Here is a 16,694-nt window from a genome sequence, read left to right on the forward strand (position 1 = left end):
CCTCAATCAGGCTGAGTCACGCCCTCCTGCTTCACTCTGTGATAATGACCCTTTGCACAGGCCACAGTGGCATTATGTCACTTAACCAGTTGTGTTCCTCTTATAACACAAGACTATAAACTACTATCATAGGAAAAATGCATATTATGGAATTAACATTAACTCTATACTAGACAGAATTAAGTTCCATATTAAGTTCAAGCAATATTAACTTGTTGTGACTTTAACTCATGTTTTTTCCTACATGGAGAGTAGTGACTCACTCCCCATTCCTCTCTTTCACATCATTTCTGAAAGAAAATTTAAATCTGCTTTGCAAACTGCACAGGAATCACCCAGAGATCTTGTTAAAATGTGAATCTGCCTCAGTGCCAGGGATGTGCTGAGCCTCTAGTGGTCTCCCAGGTGATGCTGATATTGTTGGTCTGCAGATTATATTTTGAGTAGCAAGGACACATACAACCTTTAAAAAGTCACCAATAAAGTTAATTGTAATTCCTTTCTGTCCTCTAATGAGAGTATTAAAAAAAATATATCTACTAGATGCCATAATTTTAAGATGTAGTCTTGGGGTTAAGTCCATTTATATTTCCATCTCCACCTTTCCCTTCTCTTTGCTAACTCTTAATGTGGACCCTTATTTATTCTGTCTCAGTTATTGCAGACTTCTCTCCAACCCAGGCTTCTCTTCTGCAAGGACACCAAGGATGATCTTCATGAGCTCTCACTGCCCAAAAAACAAAACATAGCATCCTAGGTAGGAGGTGGCACCTCCTCTGTATTTTATGTGTTGTATTTTTTTGTACTGTGTTAGTTTTTTTATTTTTATTTTTTTAAACAAGACAGGTCTCTAACTCCTGGGCTCAATGGATTCTCCTGCCTCTGTTTGTGAATACCTGGGACTACAGGTGCTCAGTGCTGCATCTGGCCCTCTCCCCTGTCTTAACCCCCTACTCTATTTGTGAATACACCCACATTGTTTCTCCTCTGAGATGTTATTTATAACTTTCTCTGGTTGGACTGTCTTCTCATCTATTCCACAATCCCTTTGTTTTGAGTCTTGGTTCAAATTACTCTACCTATGTATGAAGCCCATTCCTAAGGATCCCTCATGGCTCAGAAGTTCTCACACACTTATTGACTCCCCTGTTATAGGGCTCTGCCCTCGTCCTGCATATCTTCAGATATCTATAAAGGTGTGGATTAGATTCAGGACTCCTGAGGCCCAGGGTCCCTAACTAATCCCTTTTTATACTGCCCTCAGCCTGGAGCTCAGCATTCCTGCACGTGGGTAAGCAATAGCTTACTATAGGACAAGAACTTCAAAACCACATGTACCTGGGTTTCAATCCAGACGCTGCTGTCCACCACATGCATGAATTTGGGAACAGTACTTAATGTCTCAGGATGTTTTCCTTCATCTTGAAATTAGGGATGATAATACTTAGGTTGTTCAGAGAGTTTAATGAGATAATGTATATAAAGTGTGAAGCCTTAAATATTAAACGAAATGAATGGAAGTTGTATTAACAATACAAATAACAAAAAACTGCAGCAACAGCATAGGAAGCAAATCATAAAAATGTGTTAAAAGAATGTGCACATAATTAAAGGGTGCCCAGTTTATATCTTTTCTACTTCTATTGAAGGTCACGTCCTTAGAGGAGGAGGAAACTTATTCACATTCTTGCCCTTTAACACGAAATAGCAATCCCATCTTGAATTTTCTTTCTTTTGCCATAGGCATTACTTCTAGTCTTTTAAGAAAAATTTGCTTACCATTCAAACCTATTCTATGTCCTCAGGTTTTTGTTTGTTTGTTTGTTGTCAAGCCACGGAGGGAGTAATAACGATTCATGTCATGAGTGACAGGCCCCTAATGAATGAAATCAACATTCTTCTGGGTACTCGACTGCAGTCCCTGGTTCAGAGGTGTGTTAACATACCCGATATTATCCTATTTGTTCCTTGTCAGCACCCACCACACAGCACATACTTAATTAATGTTAAGTAACAGTCTATTCATTTTAGCTAATGCTTATTTTATGTGTTTTTTAAGTAACAGTCTATTTGTTTTAGTTAATGCTTATTTTATGTGTTTTTTAAATCTAAAAGATGGGAATGATTGTATTTATACTTATGACCTAAGTATAAATATCAATATTCCTTTCCTTTTGCTTATTTTAGTCACCATCGTGCAATGTGATGTGTATGTGTGTCTCTGTGTGTGTGATGCTGGGGATCAAACTCAGGACGTCATTCAAGTCAGGGAAAAGCCCTACCACTGAGTTGCACCCAGGCCTGGATGCAGTACTAACGTCCATGAAGAATATGGACACAGGATTATTTCATTTTGATTCCCCTTTCCCAAGCTCTAAGCAGGGACAATCAGTCTTTCCTCTTGTTTCAATTCTAGTCACTAAAAGAGCAAATTCTAAGGCCCCCAACAGCATTGTCCTTTCTCCCCACCAGCAGAATCTAGTTAAGGAAGAGATCCCAGGAAATAACTCAGATCCTGGAACCTGGAATGAGTTCCCTGGCTTTCCTTATCTAAATCTTGTCTTCAGAATTGACTTTCATAGGCTTAGAGACTTTCACCTTGAATCACCTTTTCCTTCACCATATTCCTATCTATGACTGGAGTCACACTCTGAGAGTCTTATGTCCTTTAGTTACTCATCATCAGGCATCCATAAAGTCCCTATGCTGTGTCAGGCACTGTTTAAGGCATTAGTTCAACAAAAGTGAATGCAACACACAGACACCCTATGCTCTCACTGTTTCTTTGCCATGGGGGAGACAGAAGTAGATGCTCAATAAACACATTTTATCTGATGAGTCCACTAAAAGAGCAAAAAGTAAAGTCTGTGTGATCCAATTCACCTTTATGCTCCAGGCTCTGCTAGAACTGGGCTACAAAGATAAATGACACAGACTCTGCCTTGAAACTTATATAATCTGCAATTGCATGATATAACACTACTTCAATCTGCATCTGTGGGCAAAAGCATTCTCCTAGGTCCCCAAACCACGATCTCAAGAGTATGTTGTATGTATTTACTATCGTGCCATTGAGTGAAGTCTGTGGGGACAGTCAAGGAGATGCTCACCAAAGGTGCGAGTCCTTGGAGTGGCGTGGCTTCCTCTGCCTCGTAGAGATAGAAATTCAAAGGGGCGAAGAAGTAGCCGGGGGCAGGTTCATTGCAGCTGCGGCCAGTGACGTGCGGACGGCATTCACACTGCCCATCCTTGGGTGAGCACCTGAAGGGAAAATGCCATGTGCAGGAACATGGAGGGGCTGAGGGTGAAGTGCAGATGTGGGGTGACTGGCCAAGGGCCCCCTGAGTCTGAACCCATCTACTCACAGTCCTGAGGGAGCCTGCCAGGAGGCTGTGGGCTCCACCTGCCTTATCTGGAAAAGAGACTTCAGATCCAGGGAACCCAGGCAGCCATTCTTTCCTCTCTGGTTCTGCTCCCCAAACTGGGCAGAGCAGAGCATTGGACCCACTTTACAGGCTGGCACAGAGTTGGTGTTTCCAGCCGTTGAATCACACATTTCCCCTCACCCACCCCATCGCCTGGGGGACAGTCAGACAGAGGAATTGTTTACCTCACCCTTGTTTATCACTACACCTGGGCTTTGGGAATGTTTCGGGTCCCTTGCTTTTCAACACCCTTTGTCTATCATGGAATAAACCCCTTCACCTGTGACGAGCGCATCAGAATAGCATGTGCTTTCACGTGGAAGCAGGGAATGTCGATGCAAAACTTCATCATTCATTTCACTGACTTACACGTTGGAATAAGCACCTCCAATATCACAGTCACAGGGAGAACATCCAGGGCGTTGATACCCCAGTCCCCAGTAGCCAACCTACACAGAGAAAGGGCTGAGTGAACTCCAGCTGTGAAGACATTTGCTGCTCTGAAGTGCAACCCTGAAATCACTACAGTGCAACTGTCACACATCAAACAGCCGCACAGCCTGACCCACTGCGCAGCAGCCTTCCTTGGAGATCCTGGAGAAGGATCTCCATGGATACATCTTTCCCATCTGCAGCACTCCACTACAGGGGACAGAGGGGTTGTCCACGTATTGCTTCAAGTGGAAACACAGCAGGAGCCAATAATTCTCTTACAGCACTGATTTTTGCTCAGGCAGGGTCCTTTAAGGTCTCTGTAAGATGGTCTTCTGACATCTTATTTGCAACTCTTTAACTAAAATCAGTAGGTTCCCTTACCATGATAATCCACAGAGGTTTTACTTAAATGGCACCGAAATATTTTGGGGTAGAAAAATCAGTCAAACAGATTTTAAGATACTCTATGAAAATCCCAGTCAGTAGAGACAACCATTCATAAATCAGTCATCTTGGCATAATGTGAACCCTTGTGAGAGTCAACTCTGGTGCAAGGCTTTCTCAACATTGCAACATCTTGCCCTTTATGCAGTATAAACAGCTGGTGAGATATAAACAGCTTTTTTTTTTCTTAAAGTCTGATAACATTTATTATGAAATGCTCAGAAAAATACTTCTTCCTCCAATTTCAATTTAGCATGCTCAAATAAAATTTAGATCTCAGTAGATATGAAACTCTTGTTTGGAGTGGTCTTCAATATTTCTATTTTTTGTTATCTTGGTAAAAATTGTACACCCAATTTTACTTATAATTTCGATTTCAAACACTAAATATTGACACAAAGTGTATAAACTTCAGCAAAGAACTTTTCATATTACTTGGTCTTAGGACCAAAAAAAAAAAAAAAAAAAGTGAAATGAGCTTTTCCACTCAGGATGTGGATGTGGTTGTGAAAGACCTTTCCCAGCCAGGTATGCTGACATGACAGCCATTCAGTCAGTCTAGCCTGAGCCCAAGCTCACGTGATTCATTATCAGGACACCAGCCTGAACCCAAGATTGGCCTGGGACAACCTGATTTGGTGTCTTCAGCAATCCTGCTGCACACCTGAGCAACTTTCTTGGTGTTGCACACCCAATAGATGGGCAAGGCTGAACTTTCTCTTTTTGTGTAAAGCTTCCATATTACCTGAACTGTCTTATGTACAGTTTCTTCTTCATATTTTCTTGCTTGCTTCTTACCCTACTTCCTCTGCCTCAGCCTACTATGTTTTCAGGAAAATGACTTAAAATATTAGCGCAAAACTATTTCCTCATGGGCATATGTTTCTTATTTATCAGCTACATTTCTTCAGACACATCAAGGTCACTGTTCTTTTATTAGGTTAAGTTTTTATTTTTCTCTTTCTAAAATGTCGTGGTGGGCTGCCAAGATTGAAGAACAAAGAAAAGAATTGGGTTGGAACTCCTTAACTGCATGACACATTTCTTATGGAGTGAAAACATTTTATTTTACTAACTTTAAAACATACATGTTCATATATTTAGCGATGTGTGTGAAAAACCCAAGGGTTTATTTCCCATAGGAATCTAAAATATATTTAAGCTCAAGATTGTTTTTTGTTGTTCTTTTAAGAGCTCATCTGAAATATTTTTAGGCAGACAGTAGTAAGGGGAGTTAAGGGGATTATGTACATTAAGATAACAGTGTGATCCTAAAATATGTATCTATCAAAATATATAAATGCATTCTACTGTAGTGTACAACTAATTTGAACAAATAAAAGAAATAAAGAAATAAAAAAGAAAAAAATAAATAAAAAGAAAGGCCATATGGTCTGGTGGACCAAAAAGGGGGTAGGTAAGTGTTCTACTCTACTGCTGGGCACTCTCAGGGAAGCAATGGATATACTATTGGCATCTTTGCCTGGATCAGTTCAATCCAATCCAGTAGTGTGCTGGTAAATATTTAAAAGCTGTCTGCAGGGGCTGGGGATAGGGAAGGCTGATGCATAGTGTTTACCCATTTCTGTAGTATAAATACTCATACCCTGGGAGTATTGAACTAGAGTAGAACAAGGAAAGCAATTAACAAGACCAAGTTTCTTCTAGGCAATGGCAGTAGAAATCTGTATAACTGTTAAAGGAAAATTATAGGTCAATACATACAGTGCACTCTTCACAGTGTGGTCCGGTGACATAGGCCTGGCACAAGCATTGACCTGTATCTACATCACAAATCTTGAGTGGCAGACTCCCAAGGGGGTTGCAGTTGCAGGCTGAAAGCACAGTATATATGATTATTCTCATTCTTAGTTCCCCCACCTTTGGAAATGTCTTTAATAGTCACAATGAGTAAGATGCATGGTCACAAGAACACAGAGCAGCCTGCCCTGCTGGGTTCATTGTCTGCTTGGCAGCATGATTATTGTACTGCATACAACCCCACACAGGAAATCCTGTTCTAGACACTTCCAGAGTTCTTGAGTAGTTTTATCGGCTGGCAATCAGGAGGCCACAAGCCAGTGGAGGAGGAGGTGTAAACTGAGTACTGGCACAGTTATGCTGAGTGATGCTGGCCGGGCCGGCAACTCAGGGCAGGGATTTTCAGGCTTCCTGGTTCTCACTGACAGCTCCCTCTCTGCAGATATGTCTACCATTTCCCTCTCTGTTTCTTTTTTACTGCTTTTGTAATGTTTTCATACTCCCACTTCTTTTTCTTTTTCACTCACAGAAATTTCTGAGTCCTGCTTATGTTGCTTTGTTGTTTTGTTTTTTGATACTGAGGATTGAACCCAGGGGCACTGTCCCACTGCCTACATCCCCATCCCCAGCTTTATTATTTTTTTAAGACAGAGTCTTCCTAAGTTGCTGAGGGCCTCGTTAAGTTGCTGAGGTTGGCCTCAAGCTTGCAGTTCTCTTGCCTCAGCCTCCTGAGTCACTGGGATTACAAGTGTGTGCCACCATGCCCAGCTTCATGCTTGTGTTGTAAAGGCTGAGAAGTTATGATACCAAACGAAGGCGTACGCTTCCCCTACAGGAAAAACCAGTGTTGGAGGAAGCAACTCAAGTCCACCAACTGATAAATGGCTAAATCAAATGTGGTCCAATGGACTACTATTCAGAAAAAAAAAAAAAAAAAAAAAAAAAGACTAATACATATTACAATATAGATGAACCTTGAAAACATTATACTAAGTGAAAGAAGCCAATTACAAAAGGCCTATATGATTCTATTTGTATGAAATAATCACAATGGGCAAATCTATAATGAGAGAATATAGATATGTGCTTGCCTTGGGCTGGGGTCATGGGTGGTAGAGGGAGGTAGAAACTTATGGCTTTTGTTTTTTTGTAAAATTCATATAATAAAATATACCATCTTAACATTTTTCAGTTTTGTTAAGTACATTCATATTGTTGTGCAACCAATCTCTTTCGATCTTGCAAACTAGAATTCTGTACCCATTAAGCAATAACTTCCGGTTCCTCTTCCTCTAAGTCCCTGGCAACCATCATTCTACTTTCTATCTTTATGAATATGAATACTCCAGGTGCCTCATATAAGTGGAATTTTACTGTTTTTGTCTTTTTGCAACTGTTGTATTTCATTTAGCGTAGTATCCTTAAGCTTCATGATGTTGCAATGTGTGTCAGAATTTTCTTCCCTTAAGGCTGAATAATATTCCTTTGTTTGTACATACTACATTTTGCTTACCCACCCATCCCTTGATGGATACTTAGGTTACTTTCATCTTCTGGCTATTGTGAATGGTGCTGCTTAGGACACAGGTGAACAAATATCTTTTCACGTATCTGCTTTCAACTCTTTTGGGTATACACCCAGAAAAAAGGATGCCTTCTTGTGGTGATGAAAATGTCCTAAAATCAATGTGTTGATGGCTACACATCTCTGAATGTACTAAAAATCAATGAATTGCGCTCCTTAAATAATAAATTTTATGGCACATGAATTATGTTTCTAAAGCTGTCATACACACACACACACACACACACACACACACACACACACAAACATTCCCCAAACCAATATACTGCAGATTTTCAGATCACATTAATCACTGAACCAGAGAGACCTGGTGAGCTTGAAAGGTGTGATGGAAAATTGACTTGACATTATAATCCATTATCATGACATTTAATTTTGCCATGAAACCTGAGAAGAGCATTTTATGACAGAAAGATTCAGCCTGTTGTCCTCTAAACATGCAAATAATCTGCAGTTCCTTACATGGGCAAAATATGGAGTAGGATGTTGTGACCAAATGGAAATTATTTACCCAGACTACCCAGAGGAATCAGCAGCTCCAGGAGACCCTAAGCAGCAATCAACTTCTGTGCTCCTATAGCCAAGAGCCTGAGCACTGAGCCCCTGAAAACTTCTGAGGTTCTTTCTATTTCTCCTCAACCCCTTCCTTGCTTCTTTAATTTCCCCTTTCTCTTTGTCAGAGAAGTTTATGAGTCAGTATTAGGAGGGGCAAGAGAAGAAAAGGAAAAAATAACTTAAAAAATAAAAAGAAACCACCACTTGAAAATTGCCTAGGAGCTCATGAATATATTTGTATGTACAGTCCTAGTGGAGGCCATTTTTCTAGGGATTTTGCAATTTGGCATTAAATTTCTTGGCATTTCTCTTTTGTTCCAGGAAAATATGAGCGCCCCCTGCTGGTACTTAATGATAAACTCAGTGAACCACAGAGAAACATCACGAACTTCCTAACGATTGTGGGAAGACTCAGAGGCCAGCAGAACTCTTAGGCTGACAGAGACAACATCAAGATTAAAATGCACCCGGGCTGGTGGCCCAGCCCAGACTTACGCTGACAGCCCAGCGGGTCAGAGGCGCTCAATCCGTAGTGGTTGGGTTTGCAGCGGTCGCAGTTGACTCCTTCCACGTTCTCCTTACACAGGCACTGACCGGCCACAGATCCCACCGCGGGATCAGAGTAGCTCACACAAATGCCACCAGAAACGGTCCCATCAGGGTCACATTCACAAGCTGGGGACATAGAAATCCATTGTCTTAGTTAATTGCAAACTGTAGAAAACCTGAAATATAAGCATAGCATTTTACCCATGCTGGAACTATTTTACTTTGCTTAAATAAGTATGTGTACCACTTCAGACAAATGGGCAAGGGCTGTTCAGAAATATCTCTCAGATTCTTATTCATGAAACCTATCAAGTAATTTCATACATATATTTTAAAAATATTTTAAATGATTCTAAAGTTGGAGAACCAGAGGATGACTGCTATTTTGAAAACTGGAAGTTAAGAGTGGAGTAATTCTTCTTGGGTTGATGAAAATGTTTTGGAACTAGGTAGATGTGGTGGTTGCACATTTAAAATGGCTAATTTTATTTTATGGGAATTTCAACTCAGAACAGCAGGTTAAAAAATACACTCTAAAAATGAAAATAAGGTCAAGACATAAGCTTAAAGTAGGATGTAGTGAAACTATATATCTCATTGCAAGGACATGAGAAAAAAGAGAAGATCACATAAAATGTCTGTCAAATCTTTGAAACATGGGTAAAAGTTAAGTCTGTTATTCTCCATCACAGAAAAACTACATTGCAAGGAAAGTGCTGTCATTCTTTGTGATTTTTCTTGAAACACCTACAAGAAAGAAAGGGAGGGAACAGTGAGCTGTAGTCATATCCCTGTTTTCACTTTGGAAATCTATCGATGAAGCCAAGGCTTGGATGAGGAGATTCTGGAAAAACAGGCAAATAGATACTATATAACATAAGCAGCATTTTAAAAATTTTATTTTTATTTTTAGTATTTGTTGGTTGGCACTGGGGATTGAACCCTGAGGTGCTTTACCACTGACTTACATCCCCAGTTTCCCCACTCCTTTTTTTTTTATTTTTTGAGACAGGGTTTTGCTAAGTTGCTGAGTTAGCCTGGAACGTGCAATCCTCCTGCTTTAGCCTCCTAAGTTGCTGAGACCACAGGACATATGTGCCTGGCACATTTTTAAAAAAAATTAAATAGAAATTTGAATAACTCAAGGAAGGAAGTGTCATGAAAAAGGATTCTGATAGTATGAATAATTCCAGTGGACAGAGTAAGGACAAGAGGGGAGAGGTTACAAAATGTAGACTTTGAGGATAAGGAAGAGCTCTCACTAATAGTTAGGGCTACCCAATCTATCCCATATAGCAGTGACCTTCTCATTATTGGAGCTGTCACGCAGGCATATATGCTGAAATAGCACTGGTGACCTTGGGATAGGGGATGAGTGTATCAGTAGGTAGTGGTTGACTGCCACTGTCTCTTGTTCCTTTGTGTCTGTGTATTTCCAAAGAATTGCATTTTTAAAGAATGCAATAAATGTAAAAAAATGAACATCTTGTTTTAAAGAAAAACCTTTCTCACTTTTATATATGTTTGCTTTGGATTAACAAAAAGAAGACCTTCAGGTGTAAAAATTGAGTTCAGTGGGAAAAAATCCAGTCAAACCAGTTGTTTGCTGTCATTGAAGCAAACTTGTAGATGTCTGATGGAATCTTTCAAGTTTTGATTGTTATTGGATTGTGAGGTGATAAAATCTTACTGTGGAAAACCAAAATTTGGTTTTGTTTGATTTGGAGAAAAAAACTTCACAATTTTCTTCCAGTTAAAGCCAGTTACTTTCAAAAAGGAAGGATGAGATTGGATCCATTTTAGAAGTAGTCAAAAAGATAAAGCTCAACTTTATTTGGGAAATACTTAGAAGGGTCAGCATTGAGTTCTAGAGTATAATTTAATTATGCATAGAAGTACTTTTTGGGACAGGGTGAGCGAAGAGTGACTTAACTTTGAAATAATTCCATGTCCCAGCCTTTAGAAGTCCAATAAAACCTCCTGGTGTTGCAATTTGATTTGAGCAAACTTTTATTATCTTACCTTTTATTACCAAATCTAACTGCATTTAACTGTGTCTTAGTACTAGAAGATCTAAAATTAATCAGCTTTTATGCCTGGAATCTATTTATGTAAATGTTTAGGTTCAAGCAAGGACAATTTAGAGAAAATTTATGAGAGTGCTAATCAATCTTCTCAATCCACATCATCTGTGTACACACAATAAGTACATATTTAGGTGAACTGGGAGAAACTGAGCAGTCACATGAAGAAAGTTTGTTACAAGTTCCTCATCTGCCTTCCCTGGAAAACCTCCTTGTTTACAAACAATGACTTAAGTCACATTGGGGTACTAGTTTTTGTTACTTGCACCCCCGCCAATGAAGGAACCACCAAGTTTATACTAAGTAGTTCTTAAGGAATAAGACTTTTATTAATGTGCTTAAAATATTTGGTTTATTATTTCCAAATATCTTTCTAGATTTCTATATTATCTGTTTCAGAATACTACTATTTCCCTAATTCTCCCCAGAACAGCAATTTCATCTCTCTCTTTTTTTTTTTTTTGGTACTGAGGATTGAACACAGGGGTGCTTTATCACTGACACATATCCCCAGACCTATTTATTTATTTATTTATTTATTTTTGAGGCAGGGTCTGGCTAAGTTGCTTAGGGCCTCATTAAGTTGCTGAAACTGGCTTTGAACTTGCAATCCTCCTGCCTCAGCCTTCTGAGCTGCTGGGATTACAAGCATACACCATCACGCCCAGCTACTTATTTTCTAAATATATAACTTTTAAAACCTTAATAAAGGTTGTGAATGGTGTGGGGGGGTATGTGCATGTGTGTGTATGTGTGTGTGTGTATGAGAGAGAGAGAGAGAGAGAGAGAGAGAGAGAGAGAGAGAGAGAGAGAGAGAGAGAGAGGGAGAGAGAGAGAGACAGAGAGAGAGAGAGAGAGGAGAGATTCTGGTATTCTGATAAAAATTTGGGGACACAGGAACTTGCTCTAAAAATGTTTTCTGGGAATTCAGTTCTTTATGTCAATTTTGAACAGGTCACATAAGTTAAATAAATTAAATTTTATATTAGTGCCTGCTGACTAATCTGAACATACCCTTTATTGATATTTTTTCTATATTGTGATATATTTGATCATTCCTAGTTTGAAATCTAGGACATTGAATGTCGTTAGGTGGCTATTAAATTATTTTTGTTTAAGAATTATTTAAAGTTTTAAGCAACCTTCCTTGCTTTAACATTACATTGATGATATAGTCTAAGAAGTGAGTTTTCTGGGTTCAAGAAGAGGCAATTCTCCATGGTCTTGGACATCCTGAAGGTTTTTGCTAAAACACCAACAACGCAAGGTCCTGATTGCTCTTTACCCAGGCATTTCTTAGGGTTGTGTTTGCAGCAAGGAACTTGAAAGATAAGGTAATATCTGCCTCTGGTCAAAGAGCAAGCTTGCTTTCACTTGTTATAAAAGCAACAAATCTCCAAGTTCAAAATTCCTTGTCTGTGGCATAAGCTTATTAAGTGTGCAGCATCTACCTAATATCCCTGGGACTTGGGTCTTGGATACATGGAAATCTAAACCAACACAATGGTCTTATTGCTTGCTGGGCATGAGTAATATAGTTCTTTTTCTTTGGCCCAGGAGTGTCATGTCTTCTACCAGCATCCATGAAACAATAGCAGACCAACTTCTTTGTAAGTAAGATTTCAGACCCAGTTACTGACACAGGGTATGTCAAGTCAGGTTGGAGTATTTATCTAGGTCATAACATATTGCAATGAGACTATAGTTAGGCAAGCAAAGTGCCTAGGGTACAAAATTTAAGGAGGCAAACCTGTACTTACATGACCCGACAGTGATTGCTACCATACATTTGGTTAAACAGTGTTTTGCTTGCCTCATTTTACTCTTAGTCATGCAGAGAAATGCAAATTAAAACAATGATGAGATAGCACTTCATTTATTCTATAAAAGTGTGACAAAACCAAGATTAACAAAAATTGAATGCTGGAAAGGATATAGAGCCACAGGAACTTTTTACACTATTGGTGTGAGTGGCAATTTGGCATACCCACTGAGAAGACAATTCTATATTATCTAATCAATTTGAAGACAGGCAAACCCCATGTGCCAGAAATCACACTCTTCATTATGTTGCTTAGGGATAGGCTTTGTGTGTGCACAAAGTCACAAATACAAAAATGCTTATTGTAGAATCAGAAGAAAAATGGACAAATAAACTTTGTCATAGGAAGGAATTCAATACAGAAATTAAAGTGGAAGAAGCAGGGCTACCTGATATGGACAAACCTCAAAAGTATAATGTTGAATGAAATATCCAAGTTTCTGAAGGATATGTATGGCATAGTATTATTATCTAAAATCATTGTTATCAAAAGTTCAAAAATGTGCCAACCTATATTGTTTGTGGATCAAAACACACATGAAAGCATAAAACAAGCATGATAATGTTAAATACCTAATACATGAAAGAGCTTACCCCTAGGAAGAAGGGTTGAGGAATGGGTGGATACACACTGGGGACCTAGAGTGCTTGTTATGTTTTATTGAAGAAAGTCCAAGAGGCAATATTGTAAGTTATTAGGTTTTGATAAAGTTGATGGTGGGTATATCTTTCTCTATTATTTTATATGTGGTTAAAATATTTCATATAAAATAGTTGAGATGAAAGCTAAGAGATTTTAAAAGTTTCCCCCATTCTTTCTTTTTTATCTTATGAAGCAAGGCAATACTTTACTTTATTCATCTAAACAGCAAAATTGAATTGTCTACAGTCAGTCAAAATGTTAGAGGCAATTTCACCTCTTCACTTACTTCCCTGAATGGGACTTTGATGATTGTCAAGGCACCTGCAAGGATGTTGGGAAGCCATCCGCCCTCCTGGTTGAATTCAGAACAGTTTCCTGATTCCCTGATAGAATCAGGTTCTGCTGCAAGACTTTCAGGACTCCCCTGGATTATTTGGTTCAACTTGTTTGGAGAAAGAAAAGCTCATAAAGTTGAAGTGCTTTTGCACGCCCCCCTTCACCCATAGGGTTGTCTGGAGACCTTGTTAAGCAGTGTGGGGACTGGCAGCCCCAGCGAGGCCAAATTAGAACTTCCTTAGGCAAGTGGAAAGGGTGGGGCCGGGTCGGGGACTCACGCAGGCATGCGTCAGGATCTGAGATGGCCTTGAGGGGGTCCTTGTAGAAAAGGGGTCTGCAGCGGTCGCAGTGCTGGCCCTCCGTGTGGTGCTGGCAGTCTTCGCACACGCCCCCGCTGAGGCCTCCGCTCTCCAGGTACGTGGCCAGATCGAAATGACAGCGGTCAGAGTGGCCATTACAGCTACATGCTGAGAAAGGAGGAGATGGCCTGAGTGCCTGAGAGATTCGCCAACATCCTGCACCTCTCAGGCTGGCCACAGCCACTGGCTCCTCTTTAGAGATGCAGCAGGAATGCAAAGGGCCCCACCGCAGCTTTCCAGGGTCCTTTCAGCTCTCAGATTCTGCTCCTATACTTTCTTTCCTTTAAAATATTTTTTAGTTGTCAATGGACCTTTTATTTTATTTTTTATTTATATGTGACGCTGAGTATGGAACCCAGGGCCTCGCACATGCTGGGCAAGCGCTCTGCCACTGAGCCACAACTCCAGCCCCCTGCGCCTATGCTTTCTATAAAATGTGTTCCTTCCATGTTTAATGTGTAGTTTTTTAAAAATCATGCTAACAAAATAAGTCATTTAGGTGACCTAGAAGCCATAGAGTACAATATTTGTAGTTTCACAGAGAGTCCTTTTACCTACTTACACTCTGTAAGTTTGAATTTTTCACCTGAAGTGTTCTATATGTACCCGGATTCTCAAATAAGATGGAGCTGAGCCCTGTTCAGCATATGTCCCTCTGTAGGGACAGAAGAGCTGGAAGAGAGGTTGCAGGTCATTTTAAATCTCATCTGGGGCTCAGCCAGAGGATTAGCGGGCCAGCTAGTCTGTTTGGAGGGATTTATTTGTCTTCACGGTAATGTCTATGCCGACTGTCTTGTGCGTGTGTGTGTGTGTGTGTGCGCGCGCGCGTGTTTTCTATAAACAGCCTAAGTTTAGTCCATGTTTGGCTGGGTCTGTGTACAGTGAGCATCACGGAAAGGGCTTCTTTACTAGAACTCTTCTAAGGGCCTTTCTTTTTTCTCAAGTCCTATTTTTGTAAAACTGGGGAAAAAAGATAAATAACAAGATTGTTTAGAAGTTCATCAAAATTCAGAGGAAACAAACATTTTGCCAGAAACAAAAACACCACCTTATCAACCTGAATATTTTATTAACAATAATTTATATTTTATTTCGTATAGTAACCTGTCAAACTCGACCCTGCACCTACTTTCTCCCATCATCCCTCTTGTGATTTAAAGTCCTGTTCTGGGACCATGTGACTATTCAGGAAGATGATGGAGATCTCTGTGCATTGCCCTCGGTTATTTTGCCATCACAAGGCTCTGCCCTGCCTCTGAAAATGTGTCACACAAAACACATATTATTTCATTAAAAAAATTAATTTGTAGTGACAGTTGGAGAAGTTGGTGGTTCTTCTAGGTGAGCTAACTCGAGAGATTAAGATGTTATACAACTGGAGCTGGGAGCCACAGCTTCATCACCTCTGCTGCCTGTAGCCCCACATGAATGAACTATGTAGTTTCCAAACCTGGAAATGCAGAACATACTCAGTCTATATGAGAACTTTTTGTTTTTTTTCACTTACATCTGCATGCGCTGTCCTGAGAGCCCATGGCTGGTCTCCATGGAGCATCCTGGAAGAAGTCCTTGCATCTCTCACAGTTTGGGCCCTCTGTATTGTGCTGACAGACACACCGACCGTGAACCTGGTGCAATAAATAGTGTTAAAATAGAGCTTCTCTTTGAAAAGCCTTGGGTCTCTTTAAGTGAAAAATTAAGGACCAAGTCGTGGGCCCTCTCTGATTCTTTTTTTCCAGTGTGTTAGTGACAATACCTAACTCAACTATCTATTACCCACTTAACTAGCTTTTAAACTTTAAAAATTTTCAGAAGTTTAGTGAATGTTTATAATACCTTTTTCCCCTGAATTCTATTTCAGGTCAGTACATTGCAACCTCAGTAAAATGAGAGACAGAATGGACATTCGTGTGTTTGGCAGAGGTAGGGTGGGTTATTGGGTGTTTAGAAGCATAAGGGGAAATAGGGAGTTAAAAAGGGAAAGAAACTGGAGGAAGACATGTGATTCTCTTGGTTTTTCACAAAATGCTCTAAAAGGCTCACATTCAAAGAGAGTCGCTCTATTTTTGGTGAAACGCAGAAGCAGTTGGGTGGGAAGATGCAATGGCCTGGACAATAAGCCTGAGATGATTATGCCTAATAGTCTAAATTTATTTAGTATACACACCCCTGGGACTTTGCATAAAAACTCCGTTCTTGGGTTGGGGATATGGCTTAGTGGTTGCATGCTTGCCTAGCACATGCAAGGTGCTGGGTTCATTCTACAGCATCACAACAAAACAAAACAGAAACAGTTCTATTACACCAATCTTTAAGACTAGTCTCAAGAATGAGGGCAATCTTCAGTATTAAGGCATAGTTACTCAGAGTGTAAGAATGTTATTCAGATTGACCATTTTTATAATATCAGATATTTACTGAAACAGTTTAGCTTTGAGTATAGTGTCTCACATCAACAGACCTTCAATAAATTTTTGCAAGAGAATGAATGTGAAATTCTGGTTCAGCCTTATTAAATCTCCATTTCCTGAGAAAAAGACAAAAGGAGATGAACATAGGCTATCTTGAAATCATAAATTATAAAATCTGTTCATTAGTAAAATGATGTCCATGGGTGGCATAATTCACAAGAAACTCTGGTTGGAGGAAAGTACCCCAGATGGCCTGTTGGGTAAGGTTGAATGACAGTTTCCTGC

At 39.8% G+C, this 16,694-nt stretch overlaps 1 protein-coding gene across 3 annotated transcripts in view; it reads right to left on the reverse strand.

The window, feature by feature from the left end:
- Window positions 1-16,694, reverse strand: part of LAMB4 (laminin subunit beta 4) — a 98,877-nt gene that overhangs the window by 55,339 nt on the left and 26,844 nt on the right. For 2 of the 3 annotated variants that reach the window (XM_079149965.1, XM_079149964.1), the window contains exons 9-14: window positions 15,506-15,626; window positions 13,918-14,106; window positions 8,701-8,880; window positions 6,030-6,139; window positions 3,795-3,874; window positions 3,111-3,261 (exon numbers count right to left, since the gene is read on the reverse strand). In XM_079149965.1, the coding sequence (XP_079006091.1) occupies window positions 3,111-3,261; window positions 3,795-3,874; window positions 6,030-6,139; window positions 8,701-8,880; window positions 13,918-14,106; window positions 15,506-15,626 (831 nt within the window). The remainder of the gene's footprint in view (window positions 1-3,110; window positions 3,262-3,794; window positions 3,875-6,029; window positions 6,140-8,700; window positions 8,881-13,917; window positions 14,107-15,505; window positions 15,627-16,694) is intronic. The other variant, XM_079149966.1, reaches the window with a different exon arrangement.

Source organism: Sciurus vulgaris (genome assembly GCF_902686455.1).
Source record: "Sciurus vulgaris genome assembly, chromosome: 8".
In the NCBI taxonomy this organism is placed as follows: Eukaryota; Metazoa; Chordata; class Mammalia; order Rodentia; family Sciuridae; genus Sciurus; species Sciurus vulgaris.